The sequence below is a fragment of the Panthera pardus genome, unplaced genomic scaffold, assembly GCF_024362965.1.
Source record: "Panthera pardus isolate Hobbes unplaced genomic scaffold, ASM2436296v1 HiC_scaffold_24, whole genome shotgun sequence".
Classification (NCBI taxonomy): domain Eukaryota; kingdom Metazoa; phylum Chordata; class Mammalia; order Carnivora; family Felidae; genus Panthera; species Panthera pardus.
Window position 1 is genome coordinate 40,566,945 of NW_026526810.1, and position 24,385 is coordinate 40,591,329.

Sequence of the window (24,385 nt, forward strand, 5' to 3'; positions counted from 1 at the left end):
ATTGTTGCAAGCCCCTCCCCTTATAACTGATGTGACTTCCAAGGGATTTAAAGGTACAGTGCCCTTTTTCCCCCCTTAGTTTTTTGCTTTTTCCCCATTCAGGAGCCTGACATTAAAGATTAGGACATTCAAAAACAATCACATATATGGGTAAAATTAGAAAGTGATTGTACATGCCCAGAGAAGGGCTCAGCATAGACCTAAGAAGACCTTAAGTTTACATCTCATGTTGATCCTGGAACAGAGACAGCCTACAACAATCAAAAGAAACAAAAACAATAGCAAAAACATCAGAGACTGGGAAGGGGGAGAATCTGATTTCCAAAGTTACTACATTATTAGTTTCAAATGTCCATTGTACAATAAAAAAAAAATTACAAGGCATACATAGAAACAGGCAAGTATGGCCCATTCAGAGGGGAAAAAGGTCAATAGAAACTGGTCCTGAAAAAGACGTAATGGCAGATAATGCTAGACAAAGACTTTGAAACAACTATTTTAAAGATGCCCAAAGAACAGAAAGAATGTGGGGAAAGTCAAGGAAACAGTATGTTAACAAAATGTTAGAGTGAAAACGTGAAAAGGTAAAAATACATTCTGGGGCTGAAAAGTTCATTAATTGAAAGTGAAAAGTTCACTAGAGGGATTCAAAAGCAGATCTGAGCATACAGAAGAAAGAATCCGAAAACTTGGAAGACAGGACATGGAAAGTATTGAGTTTGAGGAACAGAAAGGAAACATATTGAGGAAAAGTGAACAGAGCCTGAGGCAGCTGGTGCCCACCATTATGCAGACAATTATACATATCATGGGAGTTCCAGAGAACATTTGACAGAAACAAAGAGACAGAGAATATTTGAAGGAATAATGATAAAAAAAACTTCCCAAATTTGATGAAACACATGAATGTAAACATCAGGAAGCACAGTGAATTCCAAGTAAGATGAACTCAAAGAGACCCACACTGAGGACACATTATAATCAAACTCTCAAAGGACAAAGAATCTTGAAAGCAAGAGAAAAGCAAAATATCACATCTAGGGGACCCACAAAGATTATCAAAAGATTTCTCATCAGAAACTTTGGAGGCCAAAAGGCTGTGGACCAATGTATTCATAGTGCTAAAAGAAAAAAACTCAGTCTATAATTTTATATCCATTAAAACTATCCTTCAAAAGTGAGATATTCTGACATAAAACCTAAGAGAGTTTGTGGCAACTACATCTGTCCTGCAAGAAATGCTCAAGGGAGTCGTTGTAAGGTGAGATTAAAGGACACTACGTGGTAACTCAAGGATGTGCAGAGAAATAAATATCTAAATAAAGGTAAGTACATGGGGAATTATAAAAACTAATAGTATTGTAACAATACTTTGTAATTGTTTTTTGTTTTCTATGTGAATTAAGAGATAAATTCATTAAAAGAAAAAAAATATTAGTGTATATGCTAGTATTACTGTAACTTTGGTTTCTAATTCCAAATTTGTTTTCTATGTGATTTAAACACATTTAAAATAATTATTAGTTTATGTCTGGGTACACAGTTTATAAAGATGTGATTTTGTTACAACAGCCAAAAAGCATGGGACAAGGGGGGCAGAGAGGGAAATGGAGCTGTAAAGGAGCACAGAGTTTTTGTATGTTATTGAAGTTAAGCTGGTATAAAATCAAATTAGAGGGTGACAATCTTAGAATGTTAAATATAATTCCCATGGTAGCACACATACACACACACAAATAACTATACACAAAGGAAACAAGAAAGGAATTTATTTATTTATTTTAATTTTTTTTCAATTTTTATTTTTGAGAGACAGAGACAGAGCATGAGTATGGAAGGGACAGAGAGAGAGGGAGACACAGAATTCAAAGCAGGCTCTAGGCTCTGAGCTGTCAGCACAGAGCCCGATGCGGGGCTCGAACCCATGAACTGTGAGATCATGACCTGGGCCAAAGTCGGATGCCCAACCGACTGAGCCACCCAGGTGCCCCGAGAAAGGAATTTAAACATTTCAGCACAATCAACTAAACACAAAGTCAGTAGTGGAGGAAATGAGTGCCAAAGCAGTTATAAGGCATACAGAAAGCAAATAACACAATGACAGCTATACCTCCCTCCTTATCAGTAATTAATTTAAATGTAAATGGATTAAACTATAATCATAAGACAAATGTTGGCAGAATGTATAATAACACATGACCCAAGAGCATGCAGTCTACAGGAGACTCATATGAGATCTAAAGACAAGTTAAATGAAAGGATAAAAACAGTATTACATGCAAATAATAACCAAAAGAGAGCATGGGTATCTTTACTAATACCAGACAAAATAGACTAAATGAAAAAAGTTTACAAGAAATAAAGAAGGACATTATGTATTAATAAAAGGTTCAATACAACAAGAAGATACAACAATTATAAATATTTATGTACCTAATGACAATTCACCAAAATATATGTAGCAAAACTAACAGAATTGAAGGGAAGAATTGACTGTTCTACAATAATAGTTAGAGTCTTCAATACCCCACTTAAAATAATGGATAGAACAATAAGACGTAAGTAAGGAACTATAGAACTTAAAAAGCTAACTAGATTTAGCAGACATTTAGAGCTAGATTTAGTTCTGCCCAGAAATGGCAATTAGTCAAGAAAAAGAAAAGGCAACCAAATTGGAGAAAAGGAAGTAAAATTATCCTGTTTATGTAGAAACCCTGAAGAGTCCACCAAAAAACAAATAACAAAACAAAAACCCTGTTCGAACTAATAAATGGGGATGCCTTGGTGGCTCAGGCTGAAGGGTAACTTTAGCTCAGGTCATGATCTCATGGTTTGTGATTTCGAGCTCTGCATTGGGCTCAGTGCTGACAGCTCAGAGCCAGGAGCCTGCTTTGGATTCTGTGTCTCCCTCTCTGTGCCTCTCCTGCTTGTGCTGTGTCTCTCTCTCTCAAAAAATAAATAAACATTAAAAAAACTAAAAGAAACTAAGCCAAGTAGGAGGATACAAAGTCAACAGACAAAAATCAGTTGCATTTCTATACACTAAAAGTCTGAAAAGGAAATTACCAAAATAATTCCATTTTACAATAGTATCAAAAAGGATGAAATAGTTAGGAATTAACCAAAAGGATGAAAGATTTGTAAAATAAGACTAAAAATCCTTACTGAAAGACATTAAAGAAAACATAAATAAATGGAAACGCAACCCATGTTCACAGATTGGAAGACTTAATATTGTTAAAATGTCCATACCACCCAAAGCAATATACCAATTTATTGCAATCCCTACAAAAGTCCCAAAGACAGTTTTTAACTTTTTCCCATCCTAAAATTTATATGGGACCTCAAATAGCTAAAACAATTTTGAAAAAGAAGAGCAAAACTGGAGGACTTACACGGATTTCAGAACTTACAGCAAAGCTACAGAAATCAAAACAGTGTGGTATTGGCATAAAGACAGACACATAGACCAGTGGACTAGAATAAAAAGCCTAGAAATAGGCCTCATATATGTAGTCAAATAATTTTTTACAAGGTAGCCATGATCAGTGGGGAAAGGACAGTCTTTTCAATAAATGGTGCTGGTAAAACTGGATATCCACATGCAAAAGAATGAGGTTGGACCCTTACCTAACACCATATACAACCATTAACTCAAATTGGATCAAGAACCTTAATGTAAGACTGAAAACAATAACATTCTTGGAAGAAAATAGGATACAAGTTTTATGACATTGTATTTGGCAATAATTTCTTAGTTATCACACCAAACCACACAGTCAAAAAAAAAAAAAATACACAAATTGGTCTTCCTAAAAATTTAAAAATTTTGTACATCAGTACAGTATCCACAGAATAAAAAGGCAACCCACAAAAGACAGGAAATATTTGCCAATCATATGTCTGATCCAGAATATTCAGAGAACTCCTAAAACTTAATGACAAAAAACAACCCAATTAAAAAAATGGGTAAGACTAGAACAGACTTTTCTACAAAGAAGATAGATATATAAATAGAAAAGATATGCAACACTAATTATTAGAGAAACACAAATCAAAGCTATGATGAAATATCAGCTTATACCTGTTAGGATGACTATTATTAAAAACAACACAACAACAACGAAAACAAGTGTTGATGACAATGTAGAGAAAATGGAACCCTTGAGTGCTGTTGAGGGGATTGTAAAATGATACAGCCAGTATGGCAATTTCTCAAAAGAAAAAATATGTATGATCTAGCAGTTCCACTTCTGAGTATACTCAAAAGAATTGAAAGCAGAGACTAATTCAATTAGTCTGTATACCAATTTTCATATAACATTATTCTCAGTAGCTAAAATACGGAAGTAAACCAAGTATCCGTCTATAGATGAATGGGTAGGCAAAATGTGATATATACATACAGCAGAATATTATTCAGCTCTGAAATGGAAACAAATTTTTCAATATGCTACAACATGGATGAGCCTTGAATGCATTATGCTAAATGAACTAAATCAGTCACAAAAAGATAAATACAATATGATTCCCCTTTGTAAAGTACTTAGAATAGTCAAAATTATAAAGATGGAGAGTGTAGTGGTGGTTAGAGGCTGTGGGGGAGAGGAGAATGTGGAGTTAATGTTTAATAGGTATAGAGTTTTAGTTTTACAAGATAAAGGTATGGGGATGGGTGGTGTTGATGGTTGCACAACAGCGTGAATGTATTTAGTATCATTGAACTGTACACTTAAAATTGTTTATGATGGTAAGTTTTATGTGTATTTTATCACACAAAAAAAACACGTGTATATAGGGGTATGTGTTTTTTCTTTTACTTCAGGTTCCAGTATGGCTTGGCATAGCACTGATCTCAGCATAGTTACATCACAGCTTTTGAGACCATTATGTGTGCTGATCCAGGAAGTACTATGATTTCTTTTCCTTTATTATATCCTTTCCTTTTACTTTTATGGAGTTAAACAATATATATCTTTACTCATTTGTTTTTCTATACACTTAATGCTGTTTTTTTAAAAAATGTGATTTATTTGTCTAATGTTTGGAAGTATTTTTTCCAAATGTTCACACACATCACAAGAAATTGTTGGAGAGTCTGTATATCTCCTTAGATCTCCTTCAGTGTAAACTGGTTGCTCTCTGGGTCTGGTTGCATAGTTTGTTGTATCAAGATTTTGCTTTGCCACTTTGTTATGTTGGATGTCCTATTTCCTGGACTCTGAGTTCCTTTTTTTCCTTTTTGGTTTACTTCCTACTTTGATGAAACATGTTCTATAACACCTTCCTCAGAAGGGGTGCATCTTTTTTCACTCCTTGCATATTTAAAATTTTACTTACGTAAATGGTAGTAGTTTGGCTGAAGTACATAGAAATCATTTTTCCCATGTAATTTTGAAAGTATTGTTTTTGATAAGTCTGATGCCATTCTTGCTCCAGTTTCATTGCATTTTGGTTATTTTGTTCTTTCTGGAAACTTTAATGATTATCTTTAGTGTTTTGAAATTTCATAATATGTTCACCAGTCATCCGTTTTCCATTCATTATGATAGGCATTTGATAAACCTTTGTAATTTGGATGTATATGTTTGGGAAAGTTTTCTTGTATTATTTATTTGGTAAATTTTCACTTTTCTTTGTTCATTCTCTTTCTCTTTTTCTCTCTCTCAACTCCTATTGATGTGACACTGATTTCCTACTTTAACTCCTCTAATTGTATGGCATTTTCTTTCTTGCCTTCCATCTTTCTTTTTTATACAGTCTTTTTAAAAACATTTACTGTACTTAACACATTATTTTAGTTGTCATGTATTTATTTTTGAAGAGCTCTTTAATATTTTCTTCAGTTCTCTTCATAATTTTTGTTCTTGTTTAACGGATGTAATAACATCTGATACTTCTTTGGGGATACTAAATATAAATTATATATTTTTTCTTTTGTTCCCAGCAATGTCTCTGATGTCTCGTATCTCCTCTCTTTATTCCTTTTCTATTTGTTTTGGTATTTCTGACATTAAAGGGTGTCTTCAATTGTGTGGTGATCCTTGTCTGCCCATACACACTAAAGAGTAAAGCAGTACAAAGTTCTTTGAAAACTTGTTTATGAATGGGGACAGGGCTGCCTCATATGGTCATACAGGTTGTGCACTGAAGAACTCCAGGGGGTAATATTTACATACATCCCTTAGTACTTTCAAAAAGTATTGGATTTGCCATATTAGAAATTAAAAATAGGAGTTGTAAAATGTAACTTAAAAACAAAACTAATAAACCTACTATATATTCACATATAGTAACATATAAATAACACTTTTCTGAAAAACAACTATTTTCTGAAACATGAGATATTTAGTTAGAAGACTTGGTATTGTTTTATACTTTTGCATAACTATTTAATGTCTGGTTAAATAGAATAAAGCTAGATTTTCATGTTTCTGCATTCAGTCTGTTATGACTTGTTATTGTGGATGAAATATATGATGAATGTCCAGCCTTAGCCAGTACTTCAATAATCTTTTAAAATAATTGTGATTTTTTTTTGCTACTCATCAAAAGTAGACAAGTAGTATTGCATTGAATAGGTAAACTGCTTTGGGTAGTATTGACATTTTAACAATATTTGTTCTTCTATCCAGAAGCATGGAATATTTTTCCAGTTTTTTGTGTCTTCTTCAATTTCTTTCATAAGCTTTCTGTAGTTTTCAGTGTATAGATTTATCTTTGTTAGATTTAGGTATTTATCCAAGGGATGCAGGTATGCTGCTTTGAAGGGGGCACATGCACCCCAATGTTTATAGTAGCACTATCAACAATAGCCAAAATATAGAAAGAGCCCAAATGTCCATCGATGGATGAATGGATAAAGATGTGAGATATATATATATATATATATATATATATATATATATATATATACACACACACACACACACACATACATCATACATACATACATACAGTGGAGTATTACTCAGCAATCAAAAAGAACAAAATCTTGCCATTTGCAACTACATGGATGGAACTAGAGGGTATTATGCTAAGCGAAATCAGTCAGAGAAAGATAAATATCATATGACTTCACTCATATGAGGACTTTAAGATACAAAACAGATGAACATAAGGGAAGGGAAGCAAAAATAATATAAAAAAAGGAGGGGGACAAAATATAAGAGACTCTTAAATATGGAGAACAAACAGAGGATTGCTGGAGGGGGGATGGGCTAAATGGGTAAGGTGCAATAAGAAACTCCTGAAATCATCGTTGCACTTAATGCTAACTAACTTGGATGTAAATTAAAAAATAAATAAATTTTGGGGTTCCTGGGTGGCTCAGTCGGTTGAGCGTCCGACTTCAGCTCAGGTCATGATCTCACGGTTTGTGAGTTCGAGCCCCTCATCGGGCTCTGTGCTGACAGCTCAGAGCCTGGAGCCTGCTTCAGATTCTGTGTCTCGCTCTCTCTCTGCCCCTCCCCTGCTCATGCTCTGTCTTTCTCTGTCTCAAAAATAAATAAAACATTTTTTTTTTATTGAAAATTAATTAATTAATTAACTTTAAAAAAGTAGACAAGTGGAAGTTTTCTTAAAGGATTTTTGCAGTGCAGGATTTGATTCCATATCACTGAACTTTTTTATGCTTTGTTACATTAAAATCTATTGGTCTGTCTTACACTTTGATTGAATCATTCATAAATGATTTTATAGCATCATAGGTTAGTCATTTGGAAATAATGGTTCACTTTGTTACGTAGATCTTGCAAGTGTTGACATGTTTTATGTATAATTCCAAGTAAGCACATTCATTATTAGCATTAATCTAATCAATGGTGAATGCAAGTTTTCCTAAAATTTAATTTTTGTTTAATTTTATTATGGCAATAAACACTGTCAGTTGTTTCTTTGATATGACAGGCTTATTTTGTCAATTTTAAGAAAATATCTCCTAAATAACCAAGTTTCAATATTCAGTTTGACAGTCATCCTTTAAAATAAAAATTATATTCTATGAAAAAAATATGCCTAAATTCAACTTGCAACTCAGTCTCAGACCCAAGTGTTTTCAGTATACAATAGCAGTGCTTTATGCATTCTTCTGTTTTATCACATAGAATATTCAAAAGACATGAACTCAGAGATTGATATTTAATAAAGTGAGTGTTACTGCTGGTGTTTGCCAGTGAAGAATTATTTAGTGACTTCTAGTGTAGTTTTGCGTTGATGCCACTGCCTTGATTGATGTTGAGATGCCAGCATGTTACTACTGCTTTTGTACCAAGAGTTTTAACTTCATCTGCCTCCTGAAAGTGTCTTGGAGGCCCAAGGTATCTGTGAAACACACTTGGAGAACTGTTGACATGTATTATAATATGAAGGTTAGTTAATTCTTCTGGATTAGTGGTCTATACAATCTGCATAGTCTGTATGGGAATTGTTCAGACTTCCCATAGGAAAATCAGATGCTAATGAACTAATTCTTTGGTGAGGAAGATGCTTTCAAAGTCATTATAGGAAACCTTGTCTGTCTTGAATCTAATAATTTTCTCCAAAGAAGAATCTTCTAGATTCCAGATGTTGGTAGTAGAGTGAAGAGTGATCCCTCCAGCTGCTAGCATTTTGGGAGCTAGTCAGGGAGAACTGTAGGGACCTTTATTCAGTTTATGGAATTTGACTAAATTTTTCTGTTTTCTCCCAGTACATCATGGCTGCCCTTTGCCATTCCTGGTGTTCACAAGTCTAGATTCTCTTTAGTTCATAAAGTTAACCTTTAGCCTCTGTGGTAGAGGAAAGAGTAGGTATCTGTTATATGAGTTGGAGAAAGAGCATTTAGATTTCTCAGCAGTACTTGTGCTTCATTTTTATATTTTATGTACTGGATATTATACCGAATTACTCCAAATACCAGATCGCTTAAGTTCCCTGGACAAATTGATTCTCTTCTCCTTGCACTCATTTACTCAGATATTTAGTTGTAACTTCCTCCATGCTGCAAAGTTAACTTGTACTCTTCTTACAGTCACTTTCCATCTAAAAATTTGTTGAAATCTCATTGACAATTAGTATGGTTTGGTGTTTTTGTGGTCTTTATGAATGAAAATATTTCATATCTTTGCCTCAATTTAGCAGGGTTTTAGGAGAGTAAAAAAAATAAATATATGTGATTAATACACCCTTATCAATTTCAATAGTCAATCACTATAGTAGTTAAGAACTAGACTTAGATTTGAATCTTTTCCATTTATTGTGGTTATTGCCTAGGGTTCTCTATTTAACCTACATAATTGTATTTCTTATTATAAAAATGGAATTGGGAATGTCTAACATGAAGATTAAATGAGATAATGAATGCAAAGCTCTTAACATACTACCTCATGCATCATATGTGCTCAATAATCAGTAATTGTTATGAACTGTTGGTCTGGTTTCTGGCTTACTGAAATTTTATTGCATTCTTTTCTCCCTGTAAAACATTTCAAGTAAGCAAAATATTTAATCTATCATCTCATATTATACGAAGGGTTAACATGACTCCAAAATGAAATTATAATTTCAGAAATGTTTTATATAAATGTTTGTATTTAATATATTTGTATAAAATTACTATGGATGCAACTTGTTTTCAAATTCAAGTTGTGTTTCTATTCAAGTGACTGTAACTAGAGTCCACATTTTAAACAGTCTAAGAAAAACGGGTATTGTTATAACTGGGTAATTGCTTCATGACCTTGATTTGGAAACTTGGTATACTGAAGTTCTGAAAGGTTTTTTTTTAACAATTTTTTAAAGTCTGCTTTTGAGAATTATTCTAGTACATACTTTAGATTAAGAAATTGTTTTTCTATATCTTTGGTATGTTAGGTTGAACACTTATATTCCTTTAATCCAGAAAGTTTAGTATCATTAAAGTAGTTTAATTTAAGCCTAACTATGAATATAAAAGAAACATTCTTAATCGTTTCAGGAAATTACAAGAACTAATATGGCTGAAGGAGAAACAGAAACATCAAATTCTGAAAGGTAAATATAAGGAAAAACTGACTCTCTTGAAATTCAAGTATATAAAAAGCTTGATACTTGAACTGCATTATTTTAGTTAATTGATATTTCAGTTATTTAGTTTTTTTTTTAAGCTTATTTATTTATTTTGAGAAAGAGTGAGGGAGAGCTCACAAATGGGGGAGGGGAGAGAGAGAGGGAGAGAGAGGATCCCAAGCAGGCTCCGCACTGCCAGTAGAGAGCCCTCTGTGGAGCTCAAACCCATGAAACCATGAGATTGTGACCTAAGCCGAAACAAAGAGCTGGCGTTTCATTGACTCAGCCACCCAGGTACCTTGTTATTTTAGTTTTAATTAAAATAAAGTTTTGAAATTTTAATACAACAAAAATATACTGTATATCCTTAGTTTTAAAATCATTTTTTAAGTTTTGACATCTTTTAAACATCTTTTAAACACCTTATAGTTGTTAAATTTTAAAAAGTACTTATTAGTAAATAAAATGTTAACAGATTTTAATTGCCCCTATCAAATGAAAACAGTTATAAGATACTACAAGGTACAAGACAGATGGGGACAATTTTTGCAAACAGATCATCTTAAAATCTTTTCTTCCTAAAGTATTTTCAAAAGCTATAAAACTTTTGGTGGGAACTCATAAAAGTTTCAAACTTCAGGAATTGGCTTTAAAAAATGTAATTCTCTGATCAACACTAAAGAGCCCAAGACATTTTAGAAGCTTTCTTAACAAAAGAGAATCTAACATTCAAATTAGAACTTAATTCCAGATAAAGATAATTTTATTTTATCTTTCAAGTTAAGTAATTTCCCCATGTCTATGTTTATGCTGTGTATTTTATATACAGCTATACAGCGTAAGGTGTAGGGTGCTAGTTAACCAAATAAGAGTGATTCATCTATTGCCCCTGAGAAGAAAATTATGGAATAAGGCCTTATGAAGGTGTTTCTTAGACTTTGCTAGAAAAATTATTTAGCCCTTTCTTCACCTAGAATTTGGGGACAGGGGCAATGGTTAACAAAATTTCAACAAAGGAGTTAGAAAAAGCAGACTAGTCACCTCTCTATAATGTTTTCTGTAAATTGTAGTTAGTCCAATAAGATCTGAATAAAAATAAAAATTATATAAATTTAAATGAGGAAAATAAACTAATTGTTTGCAGATGGTATAATTGACCTATAAGATCCAAGAAAATGAGCTAAGAATGAAATTAATGAGAGTATAAATTAAGGTAGTTTGTTATAAAAATCTGAATCTTTCAATATACCAATAATGTGATTATAACATGTAATATTCTTCACAAGAGGAGCAAAAAATGAGAACTGTGCAGGATCTAAATGAAGAAATGCAAACTTACTGTGATAGAAAATAACTAATTAATAACTACTGCATAATAGGCCATTTTCCAAATTAATTTATAGTTTTAATAATGAGTAGTTAGTTAAAAATCCTAATGGGATTTGGTTTGGAAACCAACAATGTTTAAAGGAAGATTCATATGTTCTATTTACTACCATAATTGTTTATTTAAATTATTGTTCTTTTGTTAGTATTAGGTTGTTTCTGTATTCACTATTTAGACATTGTTTTTATGAGTGTCTCTGTACAAATATCTTTTACATTTTTAAACTATTAAACTTAGGAAGAAAAGTAGTAGAATGTAGGTGATTTACTCTATTAAATAATAAAGGACAGTTGCTGGGATGAGCACTGGGTGTTATACACTTGTTGGGATGAATCACTGGAATCTACTCCTGAAATCATCTAATATTTTATGATTCACTACATAGTTTGTGTTAACATGCCAGGGTAAGTGTGAACACACACACTTATACACACATAAACATTTATATATACAAACAAACATATTTATGTATGCATGTTGTATATATTTACATATACTTTTTCAGGCATATGTTTATGTTTTTTTAATTCAGCTATTAAATATTAGGGAAATATTTATGAATGCTTATTTAATTTTGCATAGGGAAAGACACTCTAATTAAGAGGATATAGAAATCATTTAAAAAGTAGTTTTTTTCCGGTGCTCCTGGGTGGCTCAGTCGGTTAAGTGTCCAACTTCTGCTCAGGTCATGATCTCATGGCTTTTGGGCTCGAGCCCAACTTGGGGCTCTGTGCTGACAGCTCAGAGCCTAGAGCTGCTTCAGATTCTGTGTCTCCCTCTCTCTCTACCCCTCCCCCACTCATGCTCTTTCTCTGTCTCTGTCTCTCTGTCTCAAAAATAAACATTAAAAAAATAGTTTTTTTCCAAATATGTTCACTTCTTCTTTAAAGTTACAAATTAATAAGAATGCTTAAATTTTAACCTAGATAGGCAAGAGTGTGAACAGTTGAAAGTGATGATTATCAGGACTAAAACCAGTTTTGATAGATTCCCCAGGTCTCCTTTTAAGATGTGACTCTGGAGTTTCTCAGTCTCATGCCTAAGAAACTGGCCACCTCCTAAAGTGTACATGGCAAGGACTGGGGATTTGGGTTATTTTTTTTTTGTTTGTTTTCTGTTTTGGCAAATGTGCTTTGATCTTTTTTTTTTTTTTTTTTAAGAGCATGACTTTATTTTGATAGTGTTCAAATACAATGTGTTATAAAGGAATAGATAATAAATGGCTTTATTTTTTCAGTGAACAAGATAAAGCTTCTTCAGAGGAAGAAAAAAATGAATGTGTTACAAATTCATTTGAAGGCTCATTAGCAACAAAAAATGAAGAAAGTGTAACAGTGTCAAATAAGGAAAATGATACCTGTCTTGAAGATCAGAAAACTGGCTTAAAGAATATCTTCAGTCATGATTCAAATATTGATGCAGATAAAGTAGAAAAGGAAAAACAAATAGAGCACGTTTGTCAGAAAATGGAGTTGAAGATGTGCCAAAGTTCAGGAAACATAATTTCTTGTGATCAGAATGAAGATTCCAACTCCAGTGAAGCTAAGTTTTCTTCAAAGAATGTTAAGGATTTGCGGTTAACATCTGGTGATGTTAGCATTGATCAATTTTTGAGAACAAGAGATGAACCTGAATCTATTAGTTCTGATGTTAGTGAGCAAGGCAGTATTCATTTAGAACCTTTGACTCCATCAGAGGTACTTGAGTATGAAGCCACAGAGATTCTTCAGAAAGGTAGTGGTGATCCTTCAGCCAAGACTGATGACGTAGTATCTGATCAAACTGGCAGTGTTCCTGGAGAAAATAGCCCTAGCACAACAGAGACAACAGTAGACCGGGCAGAGGAAAAAGAAAGAAGTTGAAATTTATTAGTTATTCTAAGTTTAGTGTACCAACGGTAATAACATTTGGAACAGTGCTATCAGGTGAACTCAGTGGTGCTGTTCTGTAGAGTTCAGAAATAGAAAAATGTGAGGGAGGTCATTCATCTACACTTTACCTGTATGTTCAATCCAGGTTATTAAAGAAATCAATTCACCCATAATAGCATGATTTGTATGGATTTCCAAAAAGCCTTTAAAACTATTATGGATTTTAATGAAAGCTAAGTTTGCAATGGAAAAGTCTCATTTAACAGTTTTTGAAGAGAAGTTGGTGGCCAGTATGAATTGATTTTTAGAATATTAATTATAATGATAAAGCTTTTGAAACTTCCATCAGTCCTAAGCTAAAAGTTCTTAGTACCTATATATTCTTTTCAGGTTACTTAAAGGAAGAGATTTGGAAACCACATACCTTTTGGGAACAATTGATTTAAAGTAATGGCTGATAGGCATTGTTAATGAAGGCTTCATTTCGAGTATGATGCTGGTAAATGGGGCATGCTTAGAGTGCTAAGTTAATTGATCTAATGAGAATTTGGATGAACGTAAAGTTAATTTTGGATTTAATATAACATTCCAGACTGTCACAAGCATGTAAACAGAATATTTGAATCTGTGTACCTCCCTACGAGTGTGAGCCTGCAAGGCTGTAAGCTTACCTTAATTAAACTTTCAGTGAAAGTGACATTATTAATATGTAAATTTATATTTGTGCTTTTTGTCAGTGTGTAAGCTGTGCAGAAATCCCTTGATGTGCTAGTTGTATAAAATAGAAACCCATTGTTGAAACTCCTGTAGCTATTATGCTTTTAATATTGTTTTAATGATTTTTAGAAATAGACCCATAAAAATGGTCTGGACACCAAACCAAAGTATGGTATAATGTAGATATTGTAAAGCAGTAAACTGAAAACATGTCCTGGCTCATGCCATGTTTAAGTGACTTTTTCTTTAATTGTAAAATAGAAATTTCAAATGGGACCTAAAGCAGTGATGTAAAAAATTGGTTTGGGACATTTAATCTAATTTATCCATATCCTATTTTATCCATAAAATGGCTGCTAAATAGATTTTTCAGTTGTTTTTTATCATCTAGCAAATAGTAGATATAGAAATAAATAATATGAATAAAGTAGTTTGCTTTAAAGTACTTAAAATTTTATTTAAAATGCTACATTTTTACTTCTTAAAATGTGCTTTGAATTCTTAAATTTTGTTTCATTGAATGTTAAATGTTTTAAATGGCTATTAAAATTCTGCTGTATATAGTAGTATTTGAGTAAATATTTGCAATAAAAATCTGTCCCTGAATAATTTTATTTTTCAGAAACCTGCTTGAGTTGGATTACCTTTGGCGCCTTTAGAAATTGTATACTTGTTCAAGGAAATTTCATGTTGAAGTTAGTGGTAGGATTTCATTCTGTATTCTTTAATTGATGCATGATTTATTTTAAATTAGGATTTAAAGTACAGGGGAAAATACTGTTAATATTTACAGAGAGTGTATCTGCTTTAAAATTTCTTTTATTGCAAGATAAATATAATTTACTATTCTAGTTTTCTATCTGCCCAGCAAAGTAAAAAGAGTAAACAGGCAAAATATATTATTGATCTACTTTCTTGAAAAGTTTTTTTTTTTTTTTGAGGGGGTCACATGTTTTCATCTTTCCTGCTACCAAGAAAAGATAGGGAGAGAGGGACTTTTTAGCTGTTACCCTTCACCTTGTTGAAACATAAAACTATAGCAGACAAGATTTTTGGAGTAATTTAAAGCTTAGAAGTGAAGGAGTAGAAGAAAGTCTATGTAAAGACTATTTTCTGAATCTTATTCAATTAATCGGCTGGCAGATCACCTAATGTACAAAACCCTAGATCACTGTGCCAAAATAAGTCTCTAATGACACTGTTATCGCTTTGAGCTTTGGGTAGTTCCTTCTTCTGTGGCTATATGCCTTTAGAGTAGTTGTGTTCAACATAGCTAATCAGTGAACTGTTTATGCCTATCCATTAGGAGAAGAGGAAACTGTACCAAACTCTAAGGAAAGTCTGGCAATGAAAACAAAAGTGTAGTTGAAATAAGCATTGTATTTGGTAACATAATTGGTTTATGTTCTCATACCATCTCCTTATTTCCGTTGAGGAACAAACAGTTCAGGTGCACAGACCAAGCCTTTGAGTAGCAGTGCTTTAGAACAGTGGACAGCAAACTTCTGTGTAGGGCCAGATAGTAAATAATTGTGGACCATATGGTCACAATTATTCTCAACTCTTCCTTGTAGCTTGAAAGCAGCTGTAGATGTAATGTAAATAATAGCCTGTTTGTGTTCCAATAAAACTTTATTTACAAAACAAGAATGTTTGGCCCATGGATTGTGGTTTGCCTTTGCCTGCTTTAGAGTGCTTAGACTGACTTAATCTGACAGTGAAAGCCAGTGATGCACTCTAGTGACTGTTTGCCTAGGAACTACCTACCAAGGTGCCTTAGTGTATAATAGTTCCCTGTTACCTGACAATAAACTTAGGATTGATTTTAAGTGCAGTTCAGTGACACTAAGAAGCATTGTATTCATTTTGTGGATATACTTTTAATTTACATTGAAAATCTGAATGCCATATTTATTTGTATTCTTTCTTCCCCTTTGTGTCTCTCCAATAGGGAGGAAATTGGAATTGTTTTCATCCATGAATTTTTTTAAGAACTATTCTAAACATTTTAAAAAGGAACTGATAATGTACAAGTCACTTTGTTTTAGCTGTAAGTAAAAAGATGAGGAAACCAAATATCTAGGCAATTATTGGCCTAAGGTTAAAAAGCTAAGATTTGAATGAAATTTGATCTTGATTCTGAAACAGAATCTGAAGCAGGCTTCAAGCTCTGAGGTGTCAGCGCAGAGCCTGACGCAGGGCTCGAACTCCCAAACCATGAGATCATGACCTGAGCCAAAGTTGGATGCTTAACCAACTGAGCCACTAAAGATATACTTTATATAATAATTATATAAATTTAACATCATTAAATTTTTGTAGGCTTCTGTAATGTCATTTTTTACTTCATGGTTGACATCATTTTTGTTCCATCAAAATCATTACTCCAAAACCACTCACTTGTACTGACTTCAATGAAATAGTACTTTTGTATGTATGTAGACACTACAGAAGAAGTGCAAATATTTCATTTTTACTAGATTACCTTAACAATAAGACTTGTTTTTTCAGTTAAGAAGTGAAACATTTAACTTACCTATTTCTAAGTATTAAAAGAGATAAAGTTATTTTTAAATTATTTTTTCAAATGAGACACATGTGCAGATCCATGTAGACAAAAAATAGTATTAGATTTTTAAAAGTTATGGCAATGTTTAATTTTTACCTCAAAAGCTATAAATTAAAAGATACTTTTAAGGAATTAAACACATCTTTAGCAACAAATGTAACTTTGTAGAGGAACGAGATATCCTGAGAAATCACTTTTACAGTTATGTAAATTGCATGTTAAAAATATTATACAACCAGTTTCATTATTTAAATGAATATACTAAGCATAATTTAGTCTTCTTTGATGACACAGTGTATCCCCATGAAGATTATTGAGCTAAGCTGTAAATGAAGCCATAGCTATAGATGTTAATGGCCTGAATACCTGCTGATCACAGAAGTTACCTTGGATTTTGGTTTCTAGAAAATATCCCAGGTACATCTGGGGTCATTTGGCTTTTCCAAAAACAGAACAGAAAAATTGTATCATTCACCCAATCCAACCTCTTTTTAAAAATGACTAAAACCCTTTAAATCTTAAAGTATAACTTGCCATTTGTGGGGAATTTGGGAGAATTTAAACTATAATTTTAAATTTTTTAAATATTTCAAGTCTTCATCCACTGCCTTAAAAACATGACTTTAATTGTTCTGTATCAGGGGCTAGCAGACAGTGACCCACAGTTGGCTACCTGTTTTTATAAACAAAATTGTATTAGAAAATACCCATATCATATGTTTATATATTGTCTGTTGTAGTTTTTGCACTGCAATAGCACAACTGTACCGGACAGAGACCATTTGGCTCACAGGCCCAAAGCTTAAATCTGGCACTTTAAGAAAACGTTTGCTAGCACCTGCTCTATATTTTTATGTAAGTATATCATAATTTTATAATTATTTTATTGTCACCATTATAAACACTACAGGGAAGCTCTCACTTCATAAATTTTGGTCTTTATTTGTTATTACCTGTAGGAAGTCTAAGTGCAATATTAGATTGAAGAATATTTAGTTTTTAAGTAGCCAAATACCAATACTTAACTTTAATTATCTTCCCATGATGCTTGTGGAAATCTTCTTGTTCCAGTATGAACTCCTAGAGTTAAGAGTTTACTTATCTAGATTTTATTTTGACTCTTCAAACAAATTTAGCTTTTTTAACCTAATGTGACTTTAATTTATGCTATTCACCAAATATTTCCAGTGTGTGGTAATATGACTGTTACCTAGCCAGTGAGTTGTGAGTGAAAAGTTATTTCAATTTGGATCATTTAAGTGTTGATACGAGACTCTTTAGAACTTTCTTTTCTCTCTGACATGGTGATGATGATTGCTGCATCAGGCTGGGTTCCTGAGGGACTATAAATCTAGCCTCCCTGTTTAGATGGACATATAGCGTGAGGGAGAAATAACCATTTTTGTTTTAAGTTAATACAGTTAGGGAATACCTCATTTGATACAGGATTAGTCCTGAAAGTGGAGTGCTGCCATAAAAAGAAGCAAAATTGAACTAAATTAAACTATATTGCATTGGCTTAGGTGACAGGTGGTACATGAGATGATCCACATTTGCTGTGGTGAAACGTTTGGTAAACTTGCCTGCAATACTTGGAAGAAAAATGATATAGTGAAGTTTTATCTCTATTGGAAGAGTTTGGATAACAATTTTGTTTATTAGTTGCATTTGACAGTTGCATTTTAAGAAAGACATGAACCCAGATAAGAAATGGTAAGATGTCCATTGGAAACAAAATAAGAAAAGTCCAGAAATTCACGCACTTGAAAAGCTGGGAAAGACAGAACTTCTCATCCCCAATCAGTCGAACAAGAAAGCCTTTAAGTAACAAAGCTAAATTAATTCAAGAATATGGCCATGATACTAATTGTTTTAAATGTCTAATTTGGTTAAGGAGATCCCGCCTCCATAGTGTTTCTATGTAGGAATTCTTTCACAGCATTTCTTGGGAAATTTATGTATTTTTCTGAATCTCATGACCCATCATTCAGGAAATTAGTGAAACAGGAAGAAGAATTGCAACTAAGCAAGAATTAAAGCTTAGTAATGAAGTTAGAGCCATTATTGGACTGAAGGAATCCACTGAAGTCAAGCACAAAAGCAAGAATGGGGAATGCTGATATAGAGTCCAAGAATAAGTTCAACATTTCCAGGAATCAGAACAGGAGGACATGGAAGAGAAGTTGTCACAACCTGATCATTCAGTCTTACTTGTAGCTATTGCCATGTTATGAATGTATGTCTGTGTTCCTGTCTGCTACTAACGGTGAGTCATTCTTATAAGTAAAATAAATATGAATAGGATTATATATAGAGAGTATACTTTATGCAAATCCCATCACTGGTGTTCTAAGAAATAACACATGGAAGCAAATTAATTCCTTACATTGTCAGTTTTGACCTGTGATTCTGTGTCCTGTCCCTTCATGGGACATCCAAATGTAACATTCAAATACTACCAAATAAACTTGTCAGCATTTCTAAGTTTGTATGATTATTTGCCAAAGGCTGCTGTTCTTTGCAAATACTTTAACTAGAAATGCAAAGAAAAGAAATAAATGTTTTGGCACATAATGAAATGAAGTTAGAAACTGATCTAAACTCTAAATTAGAAAAAGCAGTATCAATTTCAACAGCAAGACCAAAATCAGGGAAAGCCGACAAAATATTTTTATCATTAAAAAGGAAAAGAACTTTAATAAATCAACATGTAACCAAATGCCAGCTTATAGATGTTTTTGGACAATTCTTAGCAATTCAACTAATAGAAATGTGAATATGAAAGATAAGTTTCTATGTCTGAAATGTTTGTAACAAAATAAAGATAAAAACTATCAGGTCAATTAATGCATTGTGTGCTTTTAAGTTTCATTTTAAGATAAACTTATAACAAGTATTTGTAGTACTTACAGTTTAAAATGATTTTAATTTGGCGTCTGTGCTAATGTTTCCTTCATTTAATGTTTTCTGTTGTCAAATGTCTATGTCAGGCAAAGAGAGTGGTATTGAAATATATAATATTGTCACAGTACATTGGTTTGTATTAAGAAATCACATATTTATGTCTTTTTAACAGAAAATATCAAACATTTAGCAGAAAAATGATGCAGTATTTATTATGGTGATAACTATTTTAAAATATATTAATTATAGTGTTATGAAAAATACAGAATGATGATTGCATATAATTTGGGGATTCCTGAGAATTCCCAGAAGTGTTATTCTTTATTCCTATTTCCTAAATATTACTGTCTGTCAGGAATTGGAAATACTAATGCCCAGTAAATCTGTTCAGGTAGACAAAATGGCTTAGGAAATGGGTGCTAAAGTGTCAGTCTTCTATCAATGCCTGATGGGCTCAAGGTACTCCAGTTAAGTGGGGACCATTTCTTTAAAATTGTGGGTGTGACTATTGGCTCATTGCTAACTGGAATCATATAAAAAGCAAAAATTTGGAGAGAGGTATACTGTCAAAGAAACCATGAATTTGGACTAAAAGTTTATAAATGTTCAAGTCTTAAAATGAACCCTTGGGTCCCCAACATTTTTTTTCTTTCCAAGTTTTTATTTAAATTCCGCGTAGTTAAAATACAGTGTAATATTAGTTTCAGGTGTAGAATCTCGTGACTCAGCACTTCCATACAGCACCTGGTGCTCATCACAAGTGCCACCCCTAATCCCATCACCTGTTTACCCTGTCTCCCCACCCACCTCCCCTCTGGTAACCATCAGTGTGTTTGTTTTCTGTAATTAAGAGTCTGTTTCTTGGTTTGTCTCTTTCTTCTTTCCCCCTATGTTCATTTGTTTTGTTTCTTAAATTCCACATACGAGTGAAATCATATGATATTTGTCCTTCCCTGGCTGACTTAATTACACTTAGCATAATACTCTCTGGCTCCATCCATGTCATTGCAAATAGCAAGATTTCATTCTTTTTTATGCCTGAGTAATATTTCATTGTATATATACACCACATCTTTGTCCATTCATCAGTCGATGGACATTTGGGCTCTTTCCATAATTTGGCTATTGTTGATAATGCTGCTATGAAGATTGGAGTGAATATATTCCTTCAAATTAGTATTTTTGTATCCTTCGGGCTCCCACCTTTCTATATGATGTAGCAGATGGAACCTATTACCCAATATCCACCTCAGATATGGTCAGAAGGATAAAGAAAAAAGGAAGGGCCTCTTTGATGGTGGGATCAATAGCTATAGACATCAGTGGATTAGGGATCCCCGCAAGGAATTTTTGAGCCACCAGAGTAGAGCATCCTTGTATCAAGGAATTGTTTTGGGCCAGTGACTGTGTATCTCCCAAATTCCCCCTTTTTATTTCTGTTTCAACCTTGTATGTGTAGGAGACGGATAGCTTTTCAATTCATAGGTCAATAGTTAAAAGGAGACTAGTGCATACCATTACCCAATTTAGAGACTGGCAGGAGATACTGAACTTTGAGCTTGCTGCCATTGATTTAATGGGACTTTTCAGTTACTTCTGCTTAGAAGAGAAGGTGTATTTGGGCTGTAGGAAGGAGGGTGCACTGAATAGCTATTGACCAGAAAGATGGTCCCATATGGTTAGGTTCTCCCTAGAGAACCAGACACAACAGGATTACACTTCCTTTATGGGTGAGTGGGGCAATCTGTTTGGGTCTATGAATTGTAAGCAAATATGACATGTAACTTCTGAACTCAAGCAGTGAATTGCCAGTATGAGACCTTCTAGGCTCTTATCTTTCCTCTGATTTGTTTACTGGCACTGTTTGAGATGGTGGTTGCTTTGTCATCTGAGTAACTAATGAACAGAAAAATCACCGGTCCAGTTTGCAATGGACTTTTAAAATGAGTGAGAAATTTTTGTTGCTGTTACTAATTGAGATTTGGGGGTGGTTACTACAATATAAGTCTAACCTATCCTGACTGATAATATCGTGAAAATCTTTTTGAGCCAGTGCCTTAGAACCTATGTCAGAATTTCCTAACCTTTTAGAACTAACTCAGCAATTCTTAGTTTTTACTATTTTTAAATTAGTCCCCCTTGGGATTGTTAAGAATCAGGGTTTGTGCATAATTAAAAAAATAGTTTTAGAACTTTGACTTCTAATAAATTTGGAATAATAAGGATTGGATTTACCTTCCCCCATGAAATAAACAAACCAAAAAAGCAACATAAAACAATGGTTTTCAAGACAGTGGCCTCAAGAACGAAAGGTAGTGAATCCATGAGAGAAAACAAATGTGGTGAGTCCTATGATTGCCTGAGTTTACAGCCTTGAGAGTTTACAAGCCAAGAAACAGAGGAAGGTAAGTGAGACAAAACCTGAGAGATTCACTGAGGTGAGAAGACACAGCTGAGAGTCTGGAAAGGCCCAGAGAAGAAGAGTTCATAGGACCAAGTCCCAGAGAGGAGAGAGCTGCACTGATGTGCGGTATTCTGCAGAGTACTTTGTTTTATGTGAGAAACTAACCAGGGGGAAGGAAAGAAAAATCCAAAAGGATTAGGGGAAATAGTGTTGGCATTTTAAACAGGGCTAGAAAGTGCATATTCCTAAAGGCCAGAATGCAAAAAAAAAGTATAATTCATGGAGCATTGGGTGGAGAACTCAGGGAAGTCTTGCCTCAGTAGTATGGAAATAATTAGCCCTAGACTGAGCACTGCTCCGTACCCAATGAACAAATCATAAAACAAGACCTGAAAGGGTCAAGTAATTTCCACATTAAGCAGAACAAGAGTAAAAAAAAAATTTTTTTTTACACAAAAGTAAAATTCACAATGTCTGGCATCCAGTAAAAGATTACCAGGCACACAACGAGGCAGGAAAACATGGTCATAATAAAGAAAATAGCTGGTCAAAATTGACGCAGACTGATATAGATGTCAGAATTAGGACAAGACATTAAAATAGTTAATAGAATTATCTTCAAAAATTAAGAAGATACTTAAAAATCAAAATTGATCTTTAGAGATAAAAACTATATCTGGGATAAAAATTGTGAGATTAATGGCAGATCAGACAGGGCAGAAGAACAGTTTAGAGATTTTAAGACAGCAATACAAACAATCCAGTGAGCTGCAATTGAGGCCTAGTGTTTTCCAAACATGAACACTATACAGCTGCGTATCCAAGAAGCTCAACAAATCCCAAGTACATGATACATGAAGAAAACCCACAAAAGTAGCATAATAAAATTGCTCAAAACCAGTAATAAAGGGAAAATTGTAAGCAGACAGATAAAAGTTTAAAGTAGTCAGATAAAAAGGACATGACATACAGAGGAACAAAGATAAGGATGACATCAGATTTCCTTAAAAGTACTGAAAGAAAAAAAACCTGTCAACATAGAATTATATTCTTTAGGAAAACTGCTTTTCAAAAACAAAGGCAAAGACTTTTTCTGAATTTATCACCAGGAGACCTACAATACAAAGAAGTCCTGTATGCAGAAGGTGTACACTTGAGATCAAATTACTTAACTCTGTTCACATTATCTGTAGTCTTACTGGTTTTTTATTCCCCTTGATCAGTTATTAAGAGCATGTTTTAAATCTGACTCTGATGATGGATTTTGTCTATTTATAGTTGTAATTTTATTAGCTCTTGCTTGAATTTGAAATTATATGACGTACATACAAGCTTAGTTTATTTTCCTGGTGAATTGAGCTTCATTATATAGTGACCCTCTTTATTTCTAGTAATGCTTAAAGTTTTTGTTATTTTGCTGAAGTTATTTTGCTTCATATAGCTTACACATTTACTGTTGGTTATGATTTACATAAGTATTTTCCACTATTACACTTTCAACCTTTTTGTGGTATATAGATACAACCTTAAAATCTACCCAGGCAATCTTTGTCTTTTAATCACAGCATTTAATCCACTATATCTATGGTACTGATGAATTGTGTGTGCTCTGTTTCTCTTGTGTCTTCTTTATTTTTTTTATCTTATTTTTGGTCATCTTTTGAAGTATCCTTTCATCTATTTTTTAAAATGTACTGGTTTGGAAGTTATATACTCTATGTTCTTTTTTTTTTTTTTAATCTTTTTAATGGGTACCCCTAAGAATTACACAATGTATACTTTAGTTTATTAAAGTCCTAAGTTATATTTTCCATTTTCCTAAACAGGGACTAAAAACACTTAAACTCCGCTTGAGACATACCCTTTTCTAAAGGTGGCCTCTGCTTCCCATTTCGACTCCACTCCTGCCAATCAGAAATGCAGGCTCAGAATAGGACTTGAAATCTCTTGATTTTTAAGCGTTGGTTAAAAAATGTGTAAACAAAACATAAACATGTTAATAGTTCAGCAGTTACACGACTCTGCTAGGGCCCAAGAAAGAGAACATTTCATCATGACTTGATTGAATAGTGGTTGCAACTATTTTTCACAGACAGCCTCACTGTAGTCCCTTACCACATGTGCCATGCTTTTATCCCTGCTATGAGAGAAGTAAAAATTTCCAGTAGCCCCTGCGTGCCACTCCAGAAATTATACCAAGTAACCTTAATTTATTAATGATGTTAATCAATTATTTTTAAGAGACATTCATCTTCTCCAGAGCTCAGACATTGGCACTCCCTGTTCTTGGAATTTCTGACTCAGATCTGGATTTACATCGTTAGCCCCCCATTCTCAGGCCTTGGAACTCAGGTTATTATATTACTGGCTTCCTGGTTCTCCAGCTTACATAGGGCAGATCATGGGACTTCTTGGCCTCCATAACCATGTGAGCCAATTCCTATAATAAATTTACCCATATATATTTTACAGATACAGATATATAGATACAGATATAGATACAGATA

The 24,385-nt window shown here is 33.4% G+C and overlaps 1 protein-coding gene across 12 annotated transcripts in view; it reads left to right on the forward strand.

The window, feature by feature from the left end:
* ZNF280D (zinc finger protein 280D) overlaps positions 1-22,796 on the forward strand; it is a 319,813-nt gene extending 297,017 nt beyond the window's left edge. For 11 of the 12 annotated variants that reach the window (XM_019442008.2, XM_053889035.1, XM_019442005.2 and 8 more), the window contains 2 exons: positions 9,956-10,011; positions 12,651-15,651. In XM_019442008.2, coding sequence (XP_019297553.2) covers positions 9,956-10,011; positions 12,651-13,275 — 681 coding nt within the window. In that variant the 3' untranslated portion in view covers positions 13,276-15,651. Of the gene's footprint in view, positions 1-9,955; positions 10,012-12,650; positions 15,652-17,310; positions 17,426-18,561 lie in introns of those variants that run through there. The other variant, XR_008417077.1, reaches the window with a different exon arrangement.
* Positions 22,797-24,385: the final 1,589 nt, after the last annotated feature.